The sequence below is a fragment of the Aphis gossypii genome, chromosome X, assembly GCF_020184175.1.
Source record: "Aphis gossypii isolate Hap1 chromosome X, ASM2018417v2, whole genome shotgun sequence".
Classification (NCBI taxonomy): Eukaryota; Metazoa; Arthropoda; class Insecta; order Hemiptera; family Aphididae; genus Aphis; species Aphis gossypii.
This window is the reverse complement of record NC_065533.1, coordinates 50,129,275-50,156,840: the sequence shown is the minus strand read 5'-3', so window position 1 is coordinate 50,156,840 and position 27,566 is coordinate 50,129,275. Positions and strand designations below refer to the sequence as shown.

General features: G+C 27.0%; 2 protein-coding genes and 4 long non-coding RNA genes across 8 annotated transcripts; 3 read left to right on the top strand and 3 right to left on the bottom strand.

The window, feature by feature from the left end:
- Positions 1-3,975: 3,975 nt before the first annotated feature.
- LOC126551873 (uncharacterized) lies at positions 3,976-5,660 on the top strand. The gene is made up of 5 exons (XR_007605759.1): positions 3,976-4,074; positions 4,548-4,770; positions 4,866-5,032; positions 5,126-5,223; positions 5,308-5,660. It is a non-coding gene; the product is annotated as an uncharacterized LOC126551873 (long non-coding RNA).
- A 1,171-nt stretch (positions 5,661-6,831) lies between these two features.
- LOC114130310 (uncharacterized) lies at positions 6,832-9,837 on the bottom strand. Its single transcript, XM_027995257.2, has 3 exons — positions 9,615-9,837; positions 7,235-7,593; positions 6,832-7,036 (listed from the first exon to the last, which is right to left on the bottom strand). The coding sequence occupies exons 1-3, from the start codon at positions 9,669-9,671 to the stop codon at positions 6,994-6,996; spliced, it is 459 nt and encodes a 152-aa protein (XP_027851058.1). The 5' UTR covers positions 9,672-9,837; the 3' UTR covers positions 6,832-6,993.
- Positions 9,838-13,248: 3,411 nt separating this feature from the next.
- LOC114130311 (uncharacterized) lies at positions 13,249-20,403 on the bottom strand. Of its 3 annotated transcripts, XR_007606146.1 has the most exons (5): positions 20,110-20,403; positions 14,442-14,550; positions 14,297-14,368; positions 13,885-14,103; positions 13,249-13,813 (listed from the first exon to the last, which is right to left on the bottom strand). It is a non-coding gene; the product is annotated as an uncharacterized LOC114130311 (long non-coding RNA). The 3 variants fall into 3 exon arrangements; XR_003592913.2 differs by lacking the exon at positions 20,110-20,403 and having other exon boundaries at positions 14,438-14,694; XR_003592912.2 differs by lacking the exon at positions 20,110-20,403 and having other exon boundaries at positions 14,442-14,692.
- Positions 15,004-19,244, top strand: LOC114130307 (serine/threonine-protein phosphatase PGAM5, mitochondrial-like). The gene is made up of 5 exons (XM_050207591.1): positions 15,004-15,642; positions 17,668-17,846; positions 18,291-18,505; positions 18,587-18,717; positions 18,918-19,244. The coding sequence occupies exons 1-5, from the start codon at positions 15,458-15,460 to the stop codon at positions 19,063-19,065; spliced, it is 858 nt and encodes a 285-aa protein (XP_050063548.1). The 5' UTR covers positions 15,004-15,457; the 3' UTR covers positions 19,066-19,244.
- A 183-nt stretch (positions 20,404-20,586) lies between the features above and the next one.
- On the bottom strand, positions 20,587-26,359 carry LOC126551971 (uncharacterized). Its single transcript, XR_007605837.1, has 3 exons — positions 26,262-26,359; positions 21,050-21,176; positions 20,587-20,982 (listed from the first exon to the last, which is right to left on the bottom strand). It is a non-coding gene; the product is annotated as an uncharacterized LOC126551971 (long non-coding RNA).
- LOC126551972 (uncharacterized) lies at positions 23,875-27,377 on the top strand. Its single transcript, XR_007605838.1, has 3 exons — positions 23,875-23,983; positions 26,245-26,698; positions 27,236-27,377. It is a non-coding gene; the product is annotated as an uncharacterized LOC126551972 (long non-coding RNA).
- Positions 27,378-27,566: the final 189 nt, after the last annotated feature.

Sequence of the window (27,566 nt, the reverse complement as noted above, 5' to 3'; positions counted from 1 at the left end):
GGCTAGTTAAAACATTCGTATAAATGTGTACAAAAAATATCTTTAATTAAATTAATATTTGTATACCATTATAATATGCCAAAATTTCATTTTATCATTATTACACATATTAGGTATTTATACAACGTGTATTGGGATTTTAGTCTGTTTAAATTAACAATAAATATTTCTTGTCAAAATATTCGCAATGTGGGTACGTAAATATAAAAAAGGGTTCATTATTAATGTGCGAACGGCAGACCGCAAACTCGGATAGCCGGTTTGTCGATGGGTCAAATTAATAAAAACCAAGGAAAAAATATCAGTAAAAATATTATCAAAAAGCTAAAATACCCATAAAAAAGATTATCCTAAGAAATATTATCCAACAGAAAAAATACTCGAAAAATAATAATAATTAAAAATATTTTATAGTAGGTACTATTTTTTAAAGAATGTATTAATTTATATTGGTATGTCCTAATTGTTATACAGCATAATATACATATTTATATACATCATACTACATACTATAGGCGAGCGCAGGAATTTTGCACGTGTGCTGCGGAATTATTTTAGTAAGCGTTACTATTGTTTTATTACAATATATTATTATTATTGTGCAAGCGAGCTGTGTTCTTTCGGCAAACTGAATACAACTGTATATTAAAAATAATATATTTATAATATATGATACAGAATAGACAAATACACTAGATAATGAATGACTGATTTTCAGTTTTAAATAGATAAAAAAATTTTAAATCAAAAATTTAAAGTAGGTACTTACAAATGTGTGCAGGGTATGAAGTCCGTGAGCACGACTATGGTACCTATACTATAATATTGTAAGCTGTATATAAAAATATGCATATATTATAATATATGGTAATTAGAGTTGTTTAATTTATTAAAAATATATAATATTGTTACCATTTTAAATTTCTTATTTAAAATTATCTATGTATATAAATTAAAAACTCATATAAATAATGCGCATGTTTGATGTTAATAAATATAAATATCATAATTCATTTAAAAAAAAATTATATAGCCAAACTTCATAAATTGTGTGTATTTTGAACATTTTAATAATCATCATATATAAGCTTAGTTACGTATAATAGGTTATTGTATAATTCTCTCGTTCCCAAAATGTAGTTACTATATTTTGTTATTTTTTCTTTTGGATATTATTTCAACGGGTATATTTCCCAAGAGTATTTTTTTACTGAATATTTTTTGTCCGGGTATTTTTACCGGTTACCAATCAATTATACATTTTTATATTTATAAATACAAAGGGGTTATGACTTGTGACTGAAAACATCATAATATTCATTATCATTTTCACGGTTTTAGTATAGTATTATATTATTCCAAATCGAAAAACTTTTACAATTCAGGGTGACTTTGATAATTAGTTGACAATGATGCTGGACGGATCGTATAGTTTAATCGCATGCAATCGTAAACATTAATTTCCCTATGCTTTGGTACAGTGTTTCTTACAATAGATCGATAAAATATTTAGTGGCATAATATAATAGTAGAATATTCAGGCATATTGCATAAATTGCTATAAGATTCCTCTTAAATTGTTTTCAAAAGTGTTTGCTTTAATTATAGGCATTTTTAATTTCGGTGTCAAGTTGTTAAATCGCTCGTCACACCATCTAAATTATTAACGCTACACAATATATTTGTATTATATATGACATAGGTAAGTATGACTTATATATTGTTTTAAAATCGAATATAAAAAATTAATTTAATATATATTATATTATTATTATTATTATATCATAACATTTATAACATAGCCCATATACATGCCATTGATGTAATTCATAAAGTAATAAATGTAATTACGAAATATCTAGTTCAAGTTTTCGATTTAAGAACAGATATTAATTGTAAAAATAATTATTTTTCAAAGCGATCAAATATAAAAATCTTAAATCTAAACCACAATAAACGCAAAGGCCAATAGCTTATAAGAAGTTTGTAAAAATATAATTACAGTACAACTTCTATTTAACAAACTTAATGGTTTTTTTTTTTTTTTAAATCATTTAATAGAAATATTGGTAAAAAGAAATAATAATTTTCTTTACTTAAAAAACTAATTTTAGTTTTCTAGTTGGCGACATTTTATTTTATAGTAGGTTTTATAATAGATAGTCTCTTGTATATATCAATATCGACAACATAATCTAAGTTAATAAAATTTAACGAGGTATAATAACATACGATCTCTATTATTGGCGAGTGCAGTATACTTTATAAAATAATAATGGTTTATATATTTATTAAAAGAAAGTATAACACGAAATGTATTAGTTAAATAGAAACGTTTTTGAATGAAAATTTCATAGTTCCGTATAATATTTCGTTACTATATAAAGAGTTTCTTTAATAGAGGTTCAACTGTAGCTGGAAGAACGGGGAGTGATGCTAATTTGAAATCGTGTATTGTGTATATGTGCAATGGTAGTATAGTATACATAACAATACAACACTATTATTATTTTACCTATACAAGTGTGTACACAGAAAAAACATTGTTAATGTTTTAGTACTAATTTTAAGTTTTTACTAATTATTGTGTTAATCATCATGGTGTTAATAGTTTTATACCCGATCAGACAGGAGTGCTGGACAACTCAATCATAGAATAATTCGATAACGCTATGGGGCCATGGTATTCTGAACAGGAATATACAGTTGTGAACATAGAATAGATTTAATAATAGTAAAAATCTACAAAACGTTTAAACATTATTATTCATAAAATATATTTAAATTTTTACAATACTTAGGTTTAGGAAACAAATTTAATAATGAAGTTATGAAAATAATAGAAAATTGTATTTGTTTATAATATCTTAAAAATATCTAGATCATTTATTTTGCTCATATTTTAATTAACAGACGTTTTAATTAGATATGCAAGTTGATATTAAAAATGAATCAAACTGAACAAAATTAGCGTTTTGAATCAATAAGATATCAATTGGATGCACTTGGATATCGACAATAAACGCCACTTGATTCTATTGATCTATTGATGTAATTTTTGATAACAAAAAAATGAACAATAGATTTTCTAATTAAAAGGTGCTAGAATTAATAATCGAACTGTACAGGAGCCCTCTTACTACCGAGTACTTTATAGTTTATAGTCAATATTAAACAAAATTCGTCTTGGTACTAAGTACCAGTTACGATTTGAAAAAAAATAGTATTCCGATAGCGTTAATAAGTTATAATGGAAAAAACATCATAATCACACGGGCTATGATAGAGGTAAAATAATATTTTAGATATTATATGATAGATATTTTATAACGAAATATCATGAAAATAATATGTAAATTATTTCGTAGTCAAACATTCATACAATTTTTAATTTTAACACTTAAGGCTAAAATATTTAATCAAAAATGTCTTTCATTTTTTTTTTTACCAGAAGTTAAAAAAAAGTTGAACATAATACCACAAACTTTTTTTATGAGTGTTTGCAATTAACAAATGACAACATTGAATTATTGAATAAAATATATTCAAAGTACACAATTACTGTTATTACTTATTATATCCTCAAACAATTTTTGTTATTTTATTATTATTTAAAATATTAACTGTAGAAACATTTCACTATTATTTAAATAATTATAATCAATATAGGTAGATACACAATGCAATTTTCAAAATATTTAGAGTAGGCAATAATAATTATGTGATAAACTTACAATTTTAAATAATTTACGAATATATTTTTAAAAAATTTTCTTAAAATAATAAGTACCTATGGATACTAATAATATAATAGATACTTCTTACTATAATATTTATTTTTGCATGTATGCTTATAGTTTGTTTATATTTTACTTCGTCGTCCTGGGCTATATTATAGGAATATCGTCAAAATGCTTGTGATTGTTTTTACTGTGTTTAATTCCGTTCGTTCGATTTTAATCGCTGTTATTTATAATTAATTTTCGATCATTTTTTCATCGGTTGTGATCTTCATTAATACAAAATCTACTGCGTAGTATTTGTCACAGCATTCAACTAGCTGTCTCCGCAAAGGTGAGCGTAAACGGTATTTTCTTATACTTAAAATAAGAATCATTTTAAATTAATGATGACGGTACTTAATACTTATACATCGTATCGGATATTTCGTTATAATGGTACAAATAAGTTCTTCCTAGCCAACTCGTGTACACAGTGCCGGATCTAGGACATTTGACGCCTGAGATTAATAAAAATTTAGCGCCCTTACATAGTATTAGTGTGCGGGTTGTCAACACTTAAGAGCGCCTATATACCAACAGCGCCCGGGCAAGAATACCCACAACATTTTACATTTCACCTAGTACATTATCTTTCGAGCGCAAATGTATCTACCAGTTACCACTCTGTGGCGCAAATAGGCTGTAGCCAAAGATTGAACATTTGTGACTTTAATATTCAACACATTTTGAAAAAGTTGCAACATTAATTTACTCTTATATCAGTTGTAATTTGTTAAAATATTTAAATACATATTACCTTTATAGATGGACCATATTTTCACCAAATGCCAACCTGTTGGAGTAGTCGAATCAATTATACCCTGGAACTATCCAACTGTTATAGCTTACGAAAATTGGCACCAGCACTTGCTACTGGATGTACTGTTGTATTAAAATCAGCTGAACAAACTCCTCTTACTGCTCTGTATTTAGTTGCACTATCAAAAGAGCTACCTAAAATATAAATTATATACTATACACGGGATAGGTAGGAAGAATTTATTTATACCATCATACCGATGTATCCGATATGATATACAAGTACTGCTGTCAGCATTAATTTAAAATTATTCTTATTTTAAGTATAAGAAAATACGGTTTTCGCTCACCTTTGCGGAGACTGCCGTTGGATGCTGCGACAAATACAACGCAGTGGAATTTGTATAAATGAAGATCACTACCGATGAAAAAATGACCGAAATTAATTATAAATAACGGTGATTAAAATCGAACAAACGGAATTAAACACAGTAAAAACAATCATATGCATTTTGATGATATTCTTATAATGTAAAAAAGATATGCTAACCCCTCGAAAATATTATTTTCTATAATTTATACAGCGGATGTCGAATGAATTTATTCTATGATTACTCAAAAACCACAAGAAAAAATATTGAATGTGTTTGTCTATTTTACACATATAATACAGAGTTATTAGGTACATGCAGGTTTACCATTGTCTAAAGTTTCTAAATTTGTTAAATCAATTTTGTTTTTTTCTAACAATTCTGTAAATTTATAGATCAATTGCCCTCATGTAGATGCGTTCATTGTACGTCATTCAGAATTTGGTTGAAATGCAGCCCTTCATTGTCGACAACAGTAATTACCGAATCACGGTGTAATGGTGTTCTAGAACACCGAATATACCGGATACCAGTATTTCTTATACCAGTTTTTACCGGTGTATTGAAAATACTGTCAACCCTAGTTTTAAGGTTTGAAATAATTCATGTTTTAAAATATTAAGCGAAATATTAATTTATTTAGTTATAAAGTGTATATTATTAAACCGTAAATAAAGTTTTTTATTAAATGAAAATATCTCTTTAAGTCTAAAAATGTTCTTCCTGCCACGTTTCAATATAAGAACAATTTATGTGGAATCTTATGTAAAATTTTCAAGAATTTAAACTCAGTAAATAATTTTTTTTCGACAATCATAAAAAAAAATTGGAAATTTGTCATTCCTATATAATAGCTCAACATTTTTTTTTATATTAAATATTCGTAATTATTATAAACATTTGGTAAAAATTCAAATATCGACGGTGTAATTTGATTTTAATAACAAAAAAAAAAATTATTTAAGAAGAAATAATTATTATACGGGATGTTACAATTTTAAATTACTTTATTCTAGATAATTCACGTAATTCAAAAACGAACTTTTATATTGAAAAGTAGATACATCAATATTTTAATAGTCTTAAGAGACTAATATATAAGTACTAAATAAACTTTTTTCACAAAACAATTTCTTATAAGTCGGTGTATCTTGATTTAATCCATAATTTAATCTTGTGTAATAATAATGTTAGGTTTATCAGCATCAATATTTTTAACAAAACAGTAAGTATGATAAAACACTATAGATTAATTTACTCTATGTTTAATATAAAATTATTATGTAAATCCGCAACATTATAAATTATAATACGGTTTTCTCTCAATAATATTTACGAAAATTGAACATTTACATCATTAACCGACCATTAACGTTGCTAAATAAATTCCCAAGTTATTTTCGTAAACTACCAGACAATATAACGTCAGTTTTCTAGGACCTAGATAATCCTTTGTTATAATAAATTATGAAACAAAATAAAATTAATTGAAATGTTTTTTTTTAAGTAGTAGCCAGTAGGTGTAATTTATTATTAACTTTGTAATTGATCTGTTTATGACTTGTGTACCTAAAAGCTATTTATCGTCATAATTTTGAAGTGTTCAATTATTTAATTTAAATATTTTGATTTTTAATTTATGTTCATTGTTCATGTACTCTTAAAAGTTAAAATAGATGTGTATAACTACCACATATATTATATGAAGATGTTAATGGTATTATCTGTATAAACATCATTGATAATAAATATATATAATAGGTATCTGGTATATCTATATAAAAAGTATATATAATAATATAATAATTAATCAAAACCGTAAATGTAATTATTTCATGTACCTATATAGGTACTTCAAGGTAAATAATGCGATATGGCGTATTTATTAGGTAGCTATTACACATTCAATAAAAATAAAATGAAATAGTTAATGGGTATATTTTCTATATAAATATAGATATCATTAATTTATAATATAATGGTATTTACTATATTTAATACTTAATTGTAATTCGATTATCTGTTATTTTCTTAGATGAATATTTTCATAAATTTTGATAAAAGTGCACCATTGTATGTTTTTAAATGTATTGAATTCTTATACCAGACAATCCAGGAATATACCTGCATACAAACATGTTTAAATTAGTAGGAAACACTGGAAACATATTGTTTTAATATGTAGCTGGCAATAAGTAAATGAAAAAAATTAAAATTGCATTTAAATATGTTTAACAAAATATATTTAGTAATATAATACCATTTTAAGATATGTATATAGTATTTGAAATTTATAGTGATTGAATATGATTTTATACATACTTGCTAAAATTTTCGAAAAAATCCCATTGATTGTTCATCGTTGGGGGGAAAGTGCTATAATACGATGTACTCGTATGACTAGCAGGATACTCTACTGCACTGTTCGCTGCTTTATAATTATTTGCATGTTGTTTTTTATTTGGATTCTGATTTGTAGACGATTTAGAACTTTTGTTAACCTTTTGATATTTCTTTATTGGCTGTGGGTCATTTGTTTTAAGTACATTTTGCCCATCACTTGAAACCGATTGGGTGAGTACGTTATCTTCGGTAACCACGGATCCGTTTTTGAAGTTGAACTCGAATGGCAAATCTGAATTATCATCTGTCGATCTTACGGGGGCGGTCGATGTTAAAACCTTCACTCAAATAACAAATTAATACGGTTTTGCGTTATAACATGTTATCCAAAGGAAGTATATTTATTATTTAGATTGAATTCAAATCATTATTTAAAACTAATAAATTCATAGCTTAAGGTGTTCTTTTTTAAAATAAGACGATTTATACGGTCTTGCCGACCTGTGATCCAGTTATTATATAGTATACAGGATGTAACTCGTCTATTTTACAAATTCAATAATGTCAAATAGACCAGTTACACTCTGTATATTATCTACTGTTAAGTATCTGTGTTATACAAAATCATAGGCGTAATTTGGGAGGGAGCAGCCGGGCAGGATTTCCACCTGATATTATTTTTCTGCATACTTTTATATAATTATCTACTAATTATTGATAAGTTTAATTATTATATGACCTTCTCTCTTGTTATATTCTATGATGAAATAGATAAAAATTGTGTATATAATTTACACTTACAACAACTGCTTGGGAGAAAGTAACCATTACATACAACCACTTAGCACTACTGCAAACTGCAGTTTCGTGTAGGTATATTAAACATTTAAATGAAATTGAACTTAAAAATAAAAACCAAAGACTAAATACAAGTAGATACATGATTTAATGTTTAAACATATAACCAAATTAAGAAATTGTTTTTTACTATTTTTACTTATATCCTATACCGAGGATTATTATTATCCGCCAATATTTCTTTACAAAAACTATGCAGAATAAACATCTAAAAGTGTTCTAAAGAAATTAACAAATAAAATAATTCTCAATGAATAAGTTGTTACATTATTCGATACTATTAGAAAACAGGGGAAACTATCGATAAAATCACTAATCAGATCTTTTATTAAAAATAAGACAATTTAGGTTCGTAGTTTAGATAAATTTACGGATATTGAAGGACGTTCTTAAACAAATGTTATTGTGGTTACTAACCCCCTCGAGTGGCTAAAAAAAAAAACGTAAAACATTTCATTATTATTTTGCCAAATTATAATAAACATAATCATGTATTATTTGTATTAAATGATACTACATCATCTTATATGGTTTATATGATCAAATCAGTCAGCCATTAATGTATTTTATTATTAGAGTGGAAGATGTACCTCACTTAACTCACATCTTACATAGTGCGGAAGAATAAATCAAAAAATATTTCTAAAAAAGTAAAGTCTGTTTAAGACTATAATTTTTCAAAGAAATAACATCTGATAATTTATTATAGGATAAATAATACAGAAAAAAAAAAAAAAAAATAAATAATACCTTCACAATCTGTGAAGGTACCAATCCTCAATTATTATGAAAAATGTATAACAATTAAATATTTAAAAATATAATCTTGGTACTGGACAAAAATGATGTGACTTCCATTAAAAAAGGAAATGATCAATCTAGAGTAAAAATTAAATTAAATGTACATAAGATAAAACCTTGTTGATTAACCTTACAATATTATATTGTAAAAGAAGATAAAAATAAATTCAGCTAGTACAAAAAATTAAGCTCAAAATTCAAATATATTTAAATCTCTTTTTGGAAAAAATAAACTATGCAAATTATTTCGAAAATATTTAAAGACAAGAAGTATAAAAATAAAAGGTTTGATAGATACAAAATGTAAGTGAAATTGCTTTTTTTAAACGTGTACCAATCATATCCGTGAAAGCTGAAAAACTTTTTTGTACACAAAACTTTTCCGAAATTATCCGACAATATCCAATATTTTTTGTTTGAAAATATACTTTAATTGTTCAGTATAACACGGTTGATATAATATGTGAATATTTGAATTGATATTAGTTAAATAGGTTCATTATTAAAAAAGAAGAAATACTTAGAAGCTTTTTTGTTGTACAATATAGAAATTTAGTACATAGATTGCTAGCTAATAATTGAGATGTTACTGTGATGAATGTGTTAAATTAGACTTCAATTATAAGTCATTGGGTGGTAGTTGTCACTCCTAATCTCTTTCACCTATATGTAAATTGTTTATTTATTATAATTTACTCACAAATAAATGAAGCAAAATACAACCGAATAACGTAGTTATCGATGTCGTCGTCGTCATCGCGAGTGTAATAATTATAATTATAATTATTATGTATAATATTATATTTTATAAATTCTTTATGGGAAGTTGACACAAGCTATTGCAACCAGTAAGTACCTACACCAACACCAACTACTTTTATAAGTAATATGTCTCTGGCGCAAAACGGTATCATCGTGTGATATCAAAGTTTAATCGTTTTAACGTAGCAGTTGGATGTAGTTTGTGCCTGACCAGTACTCAAATAGAAAATTAACAAAAGGTAAATAAAAATTGTAGGTAGGTAAACATCAAATTGTAATATCCGACAACACATAGCTAGTAACTACCCGAGTATATGGATATATAAATAAGTGTTGTATGTGTGCGTCAATTATGTTAATACAATTAATATGTATTTATTTGATAATTTCAATTACGTGTGTTATGTCGTTCGGCTATATTGTGTTATTCAGTTCATTTAACCATAGGTACCTGTATTGTTATTGGTAACTATGTTTAAGTTTATTTTTAAGTAAATACAAATTATTCGTGTTGTATTTACCTCGTCGAATTAGATACCCACTGTGACAATAACGTACTCATTAGATTTTTTATGACACAACTTTTATTGGCTTACATAATATGTTTTTATAATTGGTATAGGTATACATTACAAACAATAGCTATTAATTGCGTGTATCTAAATTATGCAATAAATATAATATATATAGGTACAAATATGAAATAAGGTACCAACTATACATAATATTAGATTTTGAACGGAACGAATGGCGATGAATGTATTGATATTATCATGATGTGTTTATTTTTGTTTTATGGACATGAACGCAAAAAGTTTTCGATAAAATACTTTGATTTTCAAAAACGGGAGTGGTTTTGGTTATCAAATCGGATCTAGTTTGTACCTTAAATAGGTCAAATTTAAAAATTCCCAGTACTTATATTTTTAAAACCGGGTAAAATAAACAAAAAATTAAGAAGAAACGGCAATTTTTACGAAAATCTAATTTTTGAAAAAAAAATTTTGTAGTTTTGACATAACTCGAAGACAACTAACCATACATTATACATACTAAACATTTTTAGAAAATTTTTATATTATCGTTTTATGGAAGATTTTTATTTATTTTTTTTTATAAATGGCAATAAAAAATTATTCGGTGGGTTAAATTTTTTAAAATTAAATATAAGATTGCACAAAAGTGATTCTTAAAGCATTATAAAAATACTAAAAATACGTATGCACAATTATTTTTATATGCTTTCATGGATAGAATTTTGATGAAATTCGTAAAAATCGCAAAAAAATTCAATCTATTTGGCATTAATTAAAAATTTATGAAAACCTTTTTTTTTGTATCTAAGTTTTGAAAATGTAATACAACATTCTTCATAATTAGTTCATACTAAATACTTAGAGTCTAAAAAATGTATAATGACAATTATTTTTTATTGACATTTTAATTTCCAATTTTGACATTTAAACTATAAATAATAACAATATGTTAATTATTTTATTATAATTTAAAAACATTATTAATGGAAACTAAACTTTAAAGTATTTTATATTACCTATTATAAATTTTACTAAATAATATTTTTGATTTATTTTAAAATGTTATTTGTTTAAAGGTATAACGAATCTTTTTCTACCAGTTCACAGTATTTACAGAAAGATATTGTTAAATGTTGAGCTGTATAAATTGATGTATGGTAAAAATAAAATATATTTTTTTATAATAATATAATAGAAGCAATATTTTTGAAAAAAAATGTATCAACTTTTTGTTATAATACTAAAAGTAAAATAAATGACTTAGGTAAATAAATATATCAAAAAAATATAATATTATACTTGATGATTATGCTAATAGACCGTTTCCGCTCAGAATAATTTTTTGAATACATATATCATTAAATTCAAATGTAACACATCTATAATAGTGAACTACTCAGTACATTCAATCAGGGGCGTCATTTCAATTTTTTTTTTTTTTTTGTACACATAAATATTGAACAGGTCACTATTTATTTTTTTTCTCGACATATTTGACATTATTAATATTATAGTAGTATAACAATAATTATTAACACAATTAAAATAAAGTATAATTACATAATACAAGCAGTAAGCAGTGCAAAAGCTATAAATTTCTAAATTTAATATCAATTGAAACTTCAACAGTCAAATTCAAATAAAAACAATGAATAATTTACAATATTAAGCAATACAATAGATATGCACAGAATAAATCATACAACGGTTGTTTTGTGATAATAAAGACATGATCAGTCAATCAATTATTAACTATCATAGTAATTAATATTTACATATTAATTTATTATTTTAATACAATTATATAAATATAATTTTTATTTTTTTTTTGTGATGTGGCCGAGCAGGCCATGTGCATGTGCCTTACGGGCCAAAAATTACAATTTAGAATTTTAAGTACGCAAATGTATACCCTGCGTACCGCAAATGACGCCCCTGCATTCAATGTACAGCAGAGCATTATTGAATAAACATAATATTATAATACTCAGATACAAGTTTACACAATAATCTTGATATAGGTGATATATACCTATCCTAAAAACTACAAAATACAACATTTAATATGATTTTAAATGTTCTTATTGACATTTAGTCATTTATTATACCAAATATATTATAATATTATTATAAATAATTATATGTTATTATATTTTTTAAATTATTATACATTATCCAACTAAGTTTGCAACATTAAAATCAATTTAAACAACAATCACCTTTTTTTAAGTTTTTAAATTCATAATCATATAATTTTTTATTTTTGTAATTAATTATTTGGCTTAATTAAACACAGAACATAGGTACTCACGTGTGTTTTAATGACCTAAACACTCCAAAATTAAAATCATGTAAAGAAAATGGTAATTTACACAACTGGTGAATGTCTCAAGTTTCTATAACTAAAATGTTTTAACTTTAACAAAAATCTAAAATTATTTGATAATTGATACATGGGCGCCCATTGGGGAGGGCAAGATATGGTACTTGCCCCCCCTGGATAAAAAATATTAAAAATGTGTATCTCAATAAATATTATCATAATATTATTATTATCTTTATTACCTTACATTTGAGAACTTTTTTTTTTTACCCCCCCCCCCCCAAATGTTATCTATGGGCGCCCATAATTTGATATATTATAAGTGAATATTTAATTTCATAAAAATTTTAACTTAAGATAAAATTTATTTAATTGGCCAATGCTCAAATTATTTTTTAATTATTGTAAGCCAAACTTCTGGAAAACCTAGTATTAATTTTTCAACTCTTAGATACGACTTATACAAAAGATTGTATACATTATTAACACAAAATTATTAGCAAATATTAATGATTTCGACGAATTTTGTCAATATTTGAACTTCAAAATTTAATAAAAAAAAATTGTACCTAGGTATTCATATAATTTTCAAATCACTATAAGGCTAACTTATATGGAACTTTATATAAAATTTTAAAATATTTTCAAAATAATATTATTTTTATATTAAATTAAATTTTGAAATTTATGGTAATAAAAACTAACAAAACAATAAAAATACACTTTGAAATATATTTACCATTAATTTTTTTACCGCTACTTTACAACATTCATTCACAGTTGCTTAAATGTAGCCTACTACAATATATCATCTAGATCAGAGGTTCCCAAACTGTGGGTCATGATTATATTTTAAGTGGGTTGCGCTATACTTTTATATTAAAAATTAATTTATATTTTTTGTTGTAAGTAACTGATTCACTAAAAAAATAGGTCATTTATTAATAATTAGGGTCACCAAATTTTAAAAAATTCTCAAAATGGGTCGTACAATAAAAAGTTTGGGAACCTCTGATCTAGATTTTAGATAAATCAATACAAATTTACTAACTAAAAAAAAAATAAGAACATATTATGTATAAAGTATCTAGTATCTTACTGTGAAATTAAATTGAGAGTTATATTAGCAAAATCCTAAAATATTTTGTGCAGCGCTTTGATCCTCTTTTCCACAGTGTTGGTTTCTTTGTTTAATGACTCTTGTACTTGTTAATTGTTGCTGCTGCTCTATTATTGATTTTTTGTTGTTGAGGTAGACCGGCTTTTTCTCTTTGTTATCTAAAAATGAAAGTGATTTATTATGTGTACACTAAAATTCCCAGAGTTCATTGAAAGGTTATCATATATACCTTGATAGTGTTTTTAAATTAAAAAGTAAAAATAGTTTAATCCATAATTGTTTCAGATCAAGACCTGCTTGAATAAGTTAGTCCACATATGACAGTTTATAGCTGTAAGCTTATAGCTTTAGTCGTTACTGCGATAGTTGCTCAGTGTTTCTGTAAGCGATATTGGCATTTATCCGGATCATCCGAGTAAACCTTGATCTTACTACGTGCTATGATACCCTATAATAAATACAATACATGAAGGTATTAAAAGTGATAGGCCCAAAAATGCAGAATATTAATAGGGAAGAAATTAAACATAGTGAGCTGAGAAAAGTCCCAGTACCATATACCATTATAAGAGCAATGTATTAAAGATGACGATAGAATAGCATTTATCAGAAACTAACAAAACAACATGAAATATATTTACCATTTATTTTTTTCACCGATACTACACAACATCCGTTCACGGTCGCTTAAACTTGGCCTGTCACAATATCATCTAGATAAATCAACACAAAATTTAGTGTCCAACACACGAAATAGTACTACGAAAAATACAAATAGTTACCTACTTATTAAAGTATGTAACAACTGTTTTTTAAGACGTTCAACACAACAATCGAATACAGTCGACAGCATTAACATTGCCCTGGCCGCCGCCAGCCGGTGTCGACTACTCGTCTACAAAATACAAATAATATAGTGTTCACTTTATTTTAGACTGGCGAATGACGATGAAATGACGTTTTGAAATATAATTGTAAGCGATCAGGAATCAGGACTCGAGAATCATAGAATTTAATCGATTTTTGTTGTTTCGTATATTTTTAGTGACTGTATTTGTTTTAATAATAAATAATAATATTTAACCGTTATCAGTTTATCACTATATTGTATGCTCGTCGCGCGTCATCCTCCAGCACACACATGTACATATATAACTATATATTAACTATATAAGGTCCAACAGGGTCCGACTAAGGACAGGTTTATAATTATTTATCGATATATCAATACTCCTTGGGTCCAGACACATATTATAATGTCTGTGGTCTAACTATACCTATTTACGAAGGTGGAGGATACACATATATATATCTACCTTGAAATTTACGCGGCTATAGTACGACCATAGACTGTATAGTGTATACTATACCTGTATGTAGTACCTATAAAGCCTACAGAACAATATGTAAGATCCGTGGTCGAGACATTTGACGTTTGCCGTTTGGATTGTCGACCAAACCACATGCTTTTAACGTTCATTATCGTGTCCGTGTTTGGTGTTTGCTGTTCACGAAATACCGATTACTTTTTAACGTTTACTACTCGATAACCGAATCATCGAACATTATTTGAGTGTTTAACATTCGCTAGATAGATGAGTATTATGTGCGCTTAACTATAATGATTTGTTACACTATCTACCTATGACCGTCTGTAATTTATGAGCATCGTTTCTCGTCGTGTTTATGTTATCGTGCAACAGGTCCTTCTTATTGAGACGACCTATTTTAGAGTACCTACATCATACATATGCTTATGGTGATACGTTTTGTTGTACATAATAATCGTCGCTAATCACAATATGTCGAAATACCTCAACAAACGTTTCCTACGCGAGTTAGCTTTGTCTACTAGTGTTGGTGTCGTCAGCGGTTTTGGAATATTCATTTTTCAAGAATATAACAAGACCAATGCCCCAGTAAATAATGTTCTAGAAAAGAGTTATAATAAAATATTCGAGGACAATTGGGATTCTAACTGGGATAAGTAAGTGTATCGCTTTGCTCGTGTTCTAGTGCCCAGACGGTTTTGTGCCGATTATTCACACGATAATACCTTTTTTTATTTCTTCTTGTCTGTTCTTTGTGAACAACACCTGTCGCTTTGCTTTACTATCCAATATTTTAATATTAATGTTCTACTGTGACAGGATTGTGTTTTTAATTTTTTTTCTTCATATTTTGTTAATTTTACCAATGACCTTATTAAAATATTTACTGTTCCTGTCCTATTATCTTACTCATACATAAAATATTACACTATTACCGCTAAACCATTGTACAATGGAAACATCAACAAAACGAAGTGACCTACAGCCTTCAGCTAAAACAATAAAAGAAATCGTCCAAGTGATTATGAGATGTAGACCAATGAATTCTAAAGAAGTGTCTAACGGATATACAGATATTATAAAAATATCTTAAGGTGAAAATTCTGTCGGTGTCGCTGTTCTCAAAAATGATGATTCTGACTTTTGAGCACCTATAAATAGTTAATTTTTGAATCTGGACTTGAAGACTGGAAATACACTCACGAAGAGCTGTACAATTAAATGGTTCATTCTCTCATTGAATCTATTTTGAATGGATTTAATTTTGCACATTTTGCACGATTTTTGCATATGGACAGACTGAAACTGGTAAAACATTTACAATGGTAGGAATGCGAGATAAAAAACTTCCTTTATTTGATTAAAATTTAAGTCAATTAAAACTTGGTAATATAGTCATGGCAAATGTTATATCTCAAGATGAACTTCAGAGTATAATGGATAGATTATTTTATGATGATAATACCAATGAATGGTGCATGATTAATAATCAATTAGAAAGTCACACACATGGCTGCATTAATGGTATGATTAATACAAAAAGAAATGAAAATTTAATAACATTAAATTTACTTACACTTGAACATATATTAGAAAAGTATAAGAAACCAAAAATGTCACCTTCATCATCAATGTTTAATGAAACATTAAAAGTTGAAAACAAACTACAAGTTGATGCATCGATTACAGAGCGGCCTTAAAGCGTACAAAGTGCTGTTGGACCTAAGATTAAACCCACTTCGAATAAAAGCTACCCAAGAGTACACCAAAATATAATATTTGCTGGATGCTTGAAGTTATGCACCAAATACATATTATGTTGTTTATTTTATAATATTTAAATACTAATAACTACAATCAAATAAGACTGCCTTGTTAAATTTATATTCTGCTCACTGTTATTATATATTAAGTACTTAAATAGGTGTATTTATTTATTAAAATTTTGCTTTTGTATGTTTCTTCACATTCCTAGTTACTTATAAGAAAAATGTATTGTATTTAGTTTCTTGTTTTCTATTACTAACATTTTACTTTATAATCTCAATTGAATTTTTTTTTGCTTATTGCAAAATAAGTCCTAATCAAAACTAACATTGTCTAGTCTTTCAGCACAATGAATGATACTGTTACTGTGAATATTCGCAAATCATTTAGTATGATACCTACCTATTGTTATTTAACATAGTTATATATTTTTATTTTACAATTTTATTAAAGCGATTTTTTTTAAAATGTAATTTATGCATGAAGTATTTTATAATAAATTTAATGATTTAGTATCTAAAAAAAGATATGATAATTCTTTTTTCTTTGGTTGAAAAATATAAATTTTTGATTTAATATTATGTTGTTTCCATTTTATAATAAAACATATTTAACTAAAGTACTATAACACTATAATACTATAACAATATGTGCGAATGCGTACCTATGTCAACATATAACAAAACTGTGTTGTGTATGTCAACATTGACCAAAATCCTAATGTTAATGTCAAAATCCACTTATAAATGTCTATATTATTTTAATTTTTCAACATTCGCCCATTTATTCACCAGGTGACTATCAGAATTCACAGTAACAATACTAATAAATTATATTTTATTTATTCTTAACCTTTTCTTTTATTACATGTAAATAAGTTTGGATGTGTTTGTCAACATATAAATTTTTTCCAGGCGACAACTTAAAAGTTTAGTAAAACCAGTTTACTCAAAAAAAAGAGAGCTTCAAGATAAGTATGATAAGCAAATTAAAAGCCAAAAATCCTGTGCAACAAGACACATTTTCCTTATTAGACATGGCCAGTATAATCTATCTGGTGAGACTGATGGAGATAGAAAGTTGACTGAATTAGGTATGTATCTAACATCTATGAACAATGATAAATGTTTGTGTCCAAATGATTTCATTTAAACAAAAATCTGTTATTAAGTGATATTATCTTGATAAAATTATTTATTTCAATAGGCAATTTGACTTATTATATTATGGTAATGAAATATACTTAATAAATTTACTTTAATTTATGTACTGTTATCTTGAATTTATTAAAAAACAAGACAAAAACAATTAAAATAGTCTATCGTCTTTATTCAATATTTAATCAATAACCCTTTTATAATAAAATTATTGATAACACTTATAAAAATAGACATTTATAATATATATATAAATAAATATTCAAATAAAAATATTTTTTTATTTTACATTTATTATTTATTATCTACTACTGGATTAAGGTATTCACTGTTTTATTTAAATTAAATTGCTTTTAATTAAAAAAAATGTTTTCTTGCAGGGAGAAAACAAGCATTTTTTACTGGCGAGCGCTTAAGTATATTGAATTATCCATGGACAAAAATTACACAATCAACAATGACTCGTGCAATGGAAACTTGTTCAATAATCCAAAAACAATTGCCTGAAAATATTCCTATAACAACATCTGATTTATTAACTGGATCCCCAATTCAACCAGATCCACTATCCAAACACTGGATACCTGAGTTAATTGTAAACATAAATTAAATAAATATTTACCTCTTTTATAATTTGTATAAAATAAACCTACATCATTTTATGATTTTTTTACAGTTTAATACGGATAAAAGTCGTAAAGAAGTGGCTTTTCGAAGATTCATTCATAGAGCACCACCTGAACAAAAAAAAGACTCTTATGAATTAATAGTTTGCCATGCAAATGTTATAAAATATTTTGTTATGAAGTAATTATGATATTTATTTATTGTACATAAGCATTTAATCCTTAATATTATATTGATGATAAAAATGTGAAATTATAGATTTTGATAACCATAACAAAACCTATAATTTTATTTTAGGAATAGTTTTTTCTATTTAAGAAAATATTTTATTAGCTCTTGTTTTAAATTAATTATTGTGTCTTTGTGTTCTTATGCTATAGATCATTGCAGTTGACACCAGAGGCACGGTTACGTTTGAAACTAGATCATGCAAGTATAACATGGCTTTCTATTGCTCCAAATGGAAGAGTAACTTTACGATGTTACAGTAATTCAGGATACATGCCACCAGATGCTATTACTCATTAAGTGCTGTTTTCAAATTATCAATTTATTATCGAAAGAATTAAAAGTACTGAAATTCTATACATTTTTTAATCAATATCTATTTAAGTTAAACATAAAAAAAATTTTTGTCATACCTCCATTAAAATTCAATTTTTGATGCTGCTTGTAGCATCAAATACCAACTTTTAAGTGATTTACATACTATGTGCTATTTTATGAATATTTTGATATATCTAAATCTTTTTTAAAAGACAAGAAAATTATGTTATAGATAAAAAATGTTTTCATTAAAATTAAGTTTAATAAAAAATTTTTATTTATAATGTTAAATATATTTTGTTAAAATTGTTGAATAGGTAGCTCTTTCAATATTAGCTTAATCCTCCTTACATATTTTGATGTGTAAATGATAAAGTACAAATAGTACAATATTCATACACCCAACCTCAGTGGCGAGACTATAGTCCAGAGATTTACAACCGGGGTGCTGCGGACTTTATTTAGGGTTCCACGAAATTATTTGAAATATATTATTTATGCAATAATAATAAAAAATAAAAATGTATACCTAGTGAATTATCAATGTAAAAATTTGTTTTATAAAATACTATATACCTACATCTTAGGTAGTTGGTACTACTTTTGTTTATACTTATGCACTGCTAAATAAAACCAAAGTAGTCTATAGGGTGCCTCCAGAGTTTTAGAAAATGACTAAGGATGCTGTGAGTCAAAAAAAGTTGAGACTTGAGAACCTCTGTTCTAGTCTAAATGTCGGGTAGACGTTGAATAAAAAATGATGTTATATCTTTCTCTTATTTTACTTTTTAGGTATAATAAAAATTATGCTAAAAACTAGAAACAGAATGAAATATATTTAAAAACGTTACAACTAGAGAGTCTTAGTGGGCGATAGTTGCTAGGTCTTTCTGTAAGTGGTGTTGGTATTTATCAAGATGCTCCGAGTATTATGTTCTATAGTCCTATTATCAACGACGGCAATAGAATAATAGCATTTTTCAGAATCAAACAAAACAATAAAAGTGCACTTTAAAACATTCTTACCATTAATTTATTTCACCTTTACTTCACAACAACCACTCACAGTTGCTCTTGCGTTGTTCTGTGTTCATAATTTTGACTGGCGAATGACGATGTGAAAACGTTTTGATGTACATTGTAGGCGATCGGATACTGTCTCAAAAGTCTTAGATTATAATTGTTTTTTATTTTTTTTATTTTTAGTGTCGGTTTTTTAATAAAAATAATAATATATATTGGTTATTATCATTATCAATTATCACTTATCAGTTTATCACTGTATTACATTTGCTTGTAATCCAAACTTGGGTATCATATATAAAGGTATTTAGTTAATACCATCACCATGGCTAAATATATATTATATTATATATATATTTAGCTATGGTTAATACTAAATAATACATTGACCTATTATATATATATATTATTAATAGGTCTATATATTAGGTAGTAGGTACCTATTTAATTATATACCTATATTGTTATGTATGAGCTCGTCTGTTGAGTTTTTTTACCATTTTCTTCTATTAATACTAAACGATCAGTATAATGTGCATAATAAATTGTATTAAAAAGTATCAAACCAATATTAAAATTAAATTAAAACAACTGCTTGATATTAATATACACACTGTTTTGAAAATATTAAGCTACCTATCGCAATATTACATTTATAAATTACATATTTACTAAATATATTTAGTTACTATACTGAACTAGGCTTAAGCTGATTGCTGATTGCGGTTGTTTGAGTGTTGGGCTGACTCGCCGACAAGACGTGTGTACAGTCGTGATTACCGGCTTGCTCTTTATCGGAACCGACGGAACCTACACGACTACACGTGTATATAAGACTAAATAATGGTATTCGGTACATAACAATATGTTATACACCTTTATAATTCTATTAATATATTATTGATGTTTATGAGTTATACATTCCACTAAGTCTACTACCTACCTAGGTGTGTGCGTTGCCCGATACAGCATATTAATTAGGTATGTTATTATAACAGTCGATTCCGCTTTATTGGGACACATTGTGATTGAGTGTTATTTTGTTCCAATAAAGCGGTTGTCCCAATAAACTGAAATAAAAAAACGAACTTACAAATTTATTGAAAAACTGATATTTATATTTTTATTACTACAATGATATTATGCCCTAGTTTATAGTTATCTATTTATAAAAATACGTACATATATAACTACATATACATAGAAATAACACTTAAGACCCATCATGTTCATAGGCGCACATTGGCACATTGGGTGCTGGAATAATTAATGGTACAATGGTGGGGGATTTTGCCCTACATCTTCTAATACTATAAAAAATTCCATTGCAATTATGTTAAATTTTTATAGTTAATATTAGAAAATAAAAATAAATATTTAAAAGTATTTAATTATATAATAAATTATAATAATATGTAATCACTAGGGTTAGAATGTCTATGATTTCGCATATTTTTTTTAGGTTGTCCAATAGCTTTCATTTTTATACAAAAATGTGTTTCATATGATATCTATTTTCAAAATATCAAAATTTTATTTTGCATAGAATTGCTTATTTTACCATTTTTTATTTATAAGTGCATAATTTGTGTTTTTTCTGTTTTTAAGCGCATATTTGACGGTTTTTGATACAAAATTCTGGAAAATACAGTTACTTTATATTTTATTAATCGAATCTGATGTACGAGTTTGATATATTATATATATCGTACATTTGATTATCTGTATAAAGCATTTTACAAATTATCAGTTATCTAATTATTGTTGAGAATTCCTACCTAAATATAAATGCCGATAACCCTCGTCAATTGTCACAATCAAAACTTATTTGAAAACTGCGAACAATTACATTTTTATCAAATATTTTTTGACAAAACGTTTTATAATTTGTAGTTAGTTGCCCGTCTAGTCTACGACCAATGAAGAGTACCTATACTGCGCGTTATACGTTTTTACGTTAATCTATTTGATTTATTAAATCACTAAAAATATCACTCAGTTATGCCTAAAGTAATAAGCTCTTGTTCTACTTCTAACAGATTAAGGAGTTTTGTAAAAGAATTTGGTGAACACGTTTTATCCACCGATGGTTTAATACTTTATTGCAAATTATGCGAAGTTAAGGTCGGCAGCGAACGTGGGCTTATTGTTGAACAGCATATGAACACCGCTAAACATATTCGATTAAGTACACAAAAACAAAAATCTGATAAACGACAATTAATGTCGAACATAAAAATTTCGTCATTCAATAATTGAATCTAAATTATTTAGATTTATGTAGAGCATTGATTTCAGCTAACAAACCATTAAATAAGATCAACAATGTTGAATTTTTTGGAGATGTAAACAGGAAAAGAGATACCTGATGAATCGACAATGCTCAAAAACTATTTATCAGAGTGCTATCAAGAAACAATGATTAAAATTCGAAGTAATTTAACCGACAAAAAAATTTGGATTTCGATCGATGAAACAAGTGATTATGAAGGCCGTTACATAGCAAATGTAGTAGTTGGCACACTACAAAAAACAAACCGGATAAAATCCTTTTGCTAATTTCAGAACAGTTGGAAAGGGCCAACTTTTCAACTATTAGTAAGTTATTTGATAATCAATGAATTTATTATGATTTATGGCCAAACGGTGTACTTCATGATAACGTCTTATTATTTTTAACTGACGCTGCGCCATATATGGTTAAAGCTGTAATAGCTTTTTATATTTAATATAATTTTATACAGTAAATAAAAAATTCAAAAATGTAATCGAGCGATAATAGTTAATAATATAATTTAATAAAATATTTTTCTGTCCACATTTATTTACTTTTTAATGCATATTTTTCAAAATTTTCATGCATAGGTATTTAACTGTTTTTTAGTGCATAAGTGCATACAATATATTCATACATTTTTTAGTGCATATAAACATCCTAACCCTAGTAATCACTAATGTTAAACAAGATTTAATTTTCTGTTCGAATATATGGTAATATTACTAATTCACAAAATAATACCTATAAATTAAGATTAATAATTTTTACATTTTAATCCTACCAATCATAATATTATTTATTAAATCTAAATAAATAAATAACATGTATTTATATGATAATTAGGGCTGGGATTTTGATGCAGATGCATATTTTTTTCTAGTGTTTTAAAACGTTGCTCCGTAAGCATAAAATGTGTGTTGGGCGATGCTGATTAATTTAAAGTAATTTTTATTTTGCATTTTTTGTCATAATTAACTTTAAATGTATTTTTAGGGCATTTTTTGAAGATTTTAGAGCATTTTTCACAATTTGTTCATAAAATGAACGAAAATTGTTGGGATTAACAAGATATTTTCGGCAAACTGTCGATGCGCTACGGTACGATTTATAAATTATATAGCATGACAATCGATTATTGTCGATAACAATTTTATCATAGCTAGGATTTTCCGCTTAAATTATCGCTGTTATAATATACTTATTGGCTAATATGTACTAGCAAAAACAAGTTAAAATATTAAACAATTTTTTTTAACTATTATTTTATAATGAATGATTAAGAAAACAGAAATACAACAAAACAAAACAAGTAACAAAGTATAATAACAAAAAATTAATTATACAATTTTTTTATTAAGCCATAATAAATATAAATGCATTTTGATACTGCATTTTTGAGATTTTTTTGGGCATTAAAATCCCAACCATAATGATAATATATTAATTAGTGTAATCAATGTGAAAAAATGTTACAAACAGAAATTAATTTATTATATTACGATTATTTTTGTTCAGCAAGAAAATTAACAGAAACTTTTGTTGGTCTGGTGTAGTAGATCGAAAAGTGTTGTTTAAATTGGAACAATTAAAGCTTTACAAGTATGTTACCTATTCTTTTACTTTTGATTTTTCTGTTTAGTAGTTTACTATACAATAAAATATGTTTGTATTTTTTGTTAGTTGGTAAAATGGTATTTCTATAGATGTGATTGCTGGTGTGAATACTTACCTATCAGTGATTTAGTGAAAGTTGTATTGGTATGGCAAAATATAGGTATGTTATGAGAATGACACTATACACACTTACAGCTTATAGCTGTTGGAATGAGGTTTAAAAAAATATTTATGTGTTTTAATTAAGTTTAAAATAATATAATAATAACGATATTATTCCTTGAATAAATTATTTACATTATGTAGTAACTTATAATTAAAAATAATAATTATTGTTTTTTTTTAAAAAAGGTAATAATTTCATCGGTAATTTTTTGTTTATTACTTTAGATACTTAACTTTAATAGAGATAATCATGTAACTATAAATTTATGAACTTAAGTTTGTACTTCACAATCAACATAAAATAAAATGGTACTGATCATGTTATCGCCCCGCCACGGGAACGAAAATTTTATCGCCCCGCCAATTACGAATGCTGCGATTTCGAACCTATTATTTTATTTATACCTACAACAATTACCTATCGCTTTAATTTATTAGTTTAGAAAATTTTACGGTACTTATCGGTTATCGCGACTACCTAACAAAAAATATGACTGCGCGTGTTTCGGCACTCGTCGCTACGCTCCACACAAATCGAAAATATCCCTCGACTTGCTACTGCCCATATACTACGACATAATTTACCCTGTGACCTACTTAAGGTGGCGTTGCATAGCAAGTCGAGGGATATTTTCGATTTGTGCGAAGCGTAGCGACGAGTGCCGAAACACGCGCAGTCACATTTTTGACTTTTTTCTGAATTTTTAATATTTCTTCGGGCGGTTACATTTTTTGTTAGGTAGTCGCGATAACCGATAAGTACCGTAAAATTACCTAAACTAATAAAACAAAGCGATAGGTAATCTCGCATTCGTAATTGGCGGGGCGATAAAAATGTTCGTTCCCGTGGCGGGGCGACAACAGACCAGTACCAATAAAATATTATACGTATTCGAATGACTAAGGTTTGAAGAAATACCAAGACTATTATTTACATTTATTGATAAATATTGGAAAAGTATTTAATACGAAGTACAATGTTTACGATACCTAATTTTTCAATTATATCTTTTTTTTATATAAACCACTTTATCTTATTCACTACAGTATTATAAAAAATATATTTACACGCGATATAGATACATAACATAATTTAACAATATTAATGATGTGCTGGATTTTAACATTTGAGATAATAGCTAACAACTTTCGAAACGTATAAAAAATATAAATTCAGTATACCTATACCTAAAATTTTTTGTTTGTCTGTGTACTGCATAACTTGTCGAAGTAATGCTTCAATTTCAAACTTCGGGAATGGTTTCCGTTGAAAAAGTCAATATCCAAGTCAATATATTAATGTTATGAGCATTTGAATTTTAAATTTTTACGAAATTGCGTAACGATAACGATTTATCCACAAACGATTATAAATATTTGTTATTATTCAAAAAGTATAAGTCGTGGATAATTGAAAATTTCACCAGTTATTTTGATTGGCATTTTCTTTAAAATATGATTTAATTTTCAAAATATTTTACTTATTTTAATGCTATTTATAGGCATTTAAAATATTCGTTTTAGTTAATTTTTTTTTTTTTTTATTAATATCGATAAAAATTTTTTGGCCGAGTTAAAATACTTGAAAATTTAATACATAGTTCCTTTCTCATAAATTAGTCTTATAGTAGGTAATTCAAAATGTATAAGAATATAGCTGGTCATCGGGAAAACATATTCGGGAGAACTCTGGTCTCTGAATACATGGAACGTAGTACATGTATTGATTATGTTGTGAATTTGTGATCGTGATGTCTTCGAATAAGTATCTACAACTGCCACTGTGCGCCGCCGCCCACGACGACCCAGAAATAAAACTACCTGTTCATGCGCCCCTAGTACGCTGGACTCAATTTTTGGAGTCTCCGGTTTAGGAGCGTCTAAACACTAAACTGTGACATTTCTGCGCATGCGCGTGGAGGTACCATATCATGAATTGATATTTATGTTGATATTGGTTAATATTTGACTAAGAGAAATGAGCATAATTAATAATAATTATAAAAAATATTACATTGGCATTTTCTTTACATAATAACATAATAACTAATTGAAATATTGAAATATTCGTTTTTTTTTAGTTTTTAGAGTTCCGTACCGTAAAACAGGACTCTATAAATCCTCTGGCGGCTCCGCTGTCCGCCTCCATAGTCGGTATAGAAGATATCTTCTATCACCAGGCTGTGTCTCAATAACCGAGAAAACTAGACAGTAGAAATTTTGACAGATCATGTGCTTCTGTTGCCGCAATAACAACAAATACTTGTCCAACTCCGGAAGGTGCTCAGACATTTTGAGATCTATGCTGGACATTTTAAGTTATTCGATATTTTAGTTTAGTTACTATTGGTTACAATAATAATAATAATTAGCGCGTAAGAAATATTTGTATTTGTATTTTGTTTTTTATCATTCTTCTACGAAACATCAATCCGTCAATTAAATATAAAAATATTGTGATTATAAAACATCCATGTTTTGTACAGTACTGAAGTACCTGCTATTGATGAGAGAATACTGCGTCTTGTTTAACCCGTAAGTATCCTAGACCACTTTATGTCTTGTTAATTATATTATTTTAGTTTTACTCTAAATACAAACCTAATATTTTATTTGTCGAGACCGAGAAAAAAATCTGTGCATATAACGAGTACGCGTGGGTGAAGTGAAACCTGTTTCAAAGTACCTAAGGCCCGTTTCACATGGACGCGTATCGTACACGTGCGTTTTTAGTTTACATCGTTTTAGTTCATACGCGCCATATCGGCGAGCAAAACGCGCGACCCTCGGAATGGCGCGTAGGAACTTAATCAATGCAAATTAAAAACGCGCGCGTACGATACGCGTTCACGAGAAACGGGCATAATTCAACAAATACAATTTTAGGTTTGTAGGTAGAAATATTTACAAAATATTTAATTTGAAATTCAAATAAATGATATATTCGACTGCTATTATTTGTAGTAGGTACAATCGTTATACATATTTTGATGTACACTATCTGTATGACTGTATACAGTCTAAAGTCAAGCGACAGTTTGATAAATGTAGCTTCTTTTTGCATTTTTATAGGCACCTACTGTAAGACTGACTAAAATGGATTTCGAAAACGTCGATTACGATTTCAAATACTTATTAAGTGAAACTAGTTATGTAGAGGACGATTGTGTTAATGTTTTTAATAATATTTTACATCGTTATACGTTATCCCAGCCCTGTCCAATGGATTTTTTGAACTCTGTCTGTGACATATCACCTGTTAATCGTAATCAGACACACATCCAGTTATTTTACTATGGAGAAAATTACAGTGGAATTGGACATTGGGTGTGTCTATTCTACAATGGCAACGTGTTGCGAATATATGATAGTCTCAAGGGCAAATCTATGCCGCCTTTACAGA

Coding starts and splice junctions, on each gene's coding strand:
- LOC114130310 (XM_027995257.2), bottom strand. CDS start 9,671: ATGACGACGACGACATCGATAACTACGTTATTCGGTTGTATTTTGCTT. Junction 7,594..9,614: donor GTATTTTGCTTCATTTATTT/GTGAGTAAATTA, acceptor ATTTGAGTGAAG/GTTTTAACATCGACCGCCCC. Junction 7,037..7,234: donor TTTTTCGAAAATTTTAGCAA/GTATGTATAAAA, acceptor GTTTGTATGCAG/GTATATTCCTGGATTGTCTG.
- LOC114130307 (XM_050207591.1), top strand. CDS start 15,458: ATGTCGAAATACCTCAACAAACGTTTCCTACGCGAGTTAGCTTTGTCT. Junction 18,506..18,586: donor ACTGGATACCTGAGTTAATT/GTAAACATAAAT, acceptor ATTTTTTTACAG/TTTAATACGGATAAAAGTCG. Junction 18,718..18,917: donor ATAAAATATTTTGTTATGAA/GTAATTATGATA, acceptor CTTATGCTATAG/ATCATTGCAGTTGACACCAG.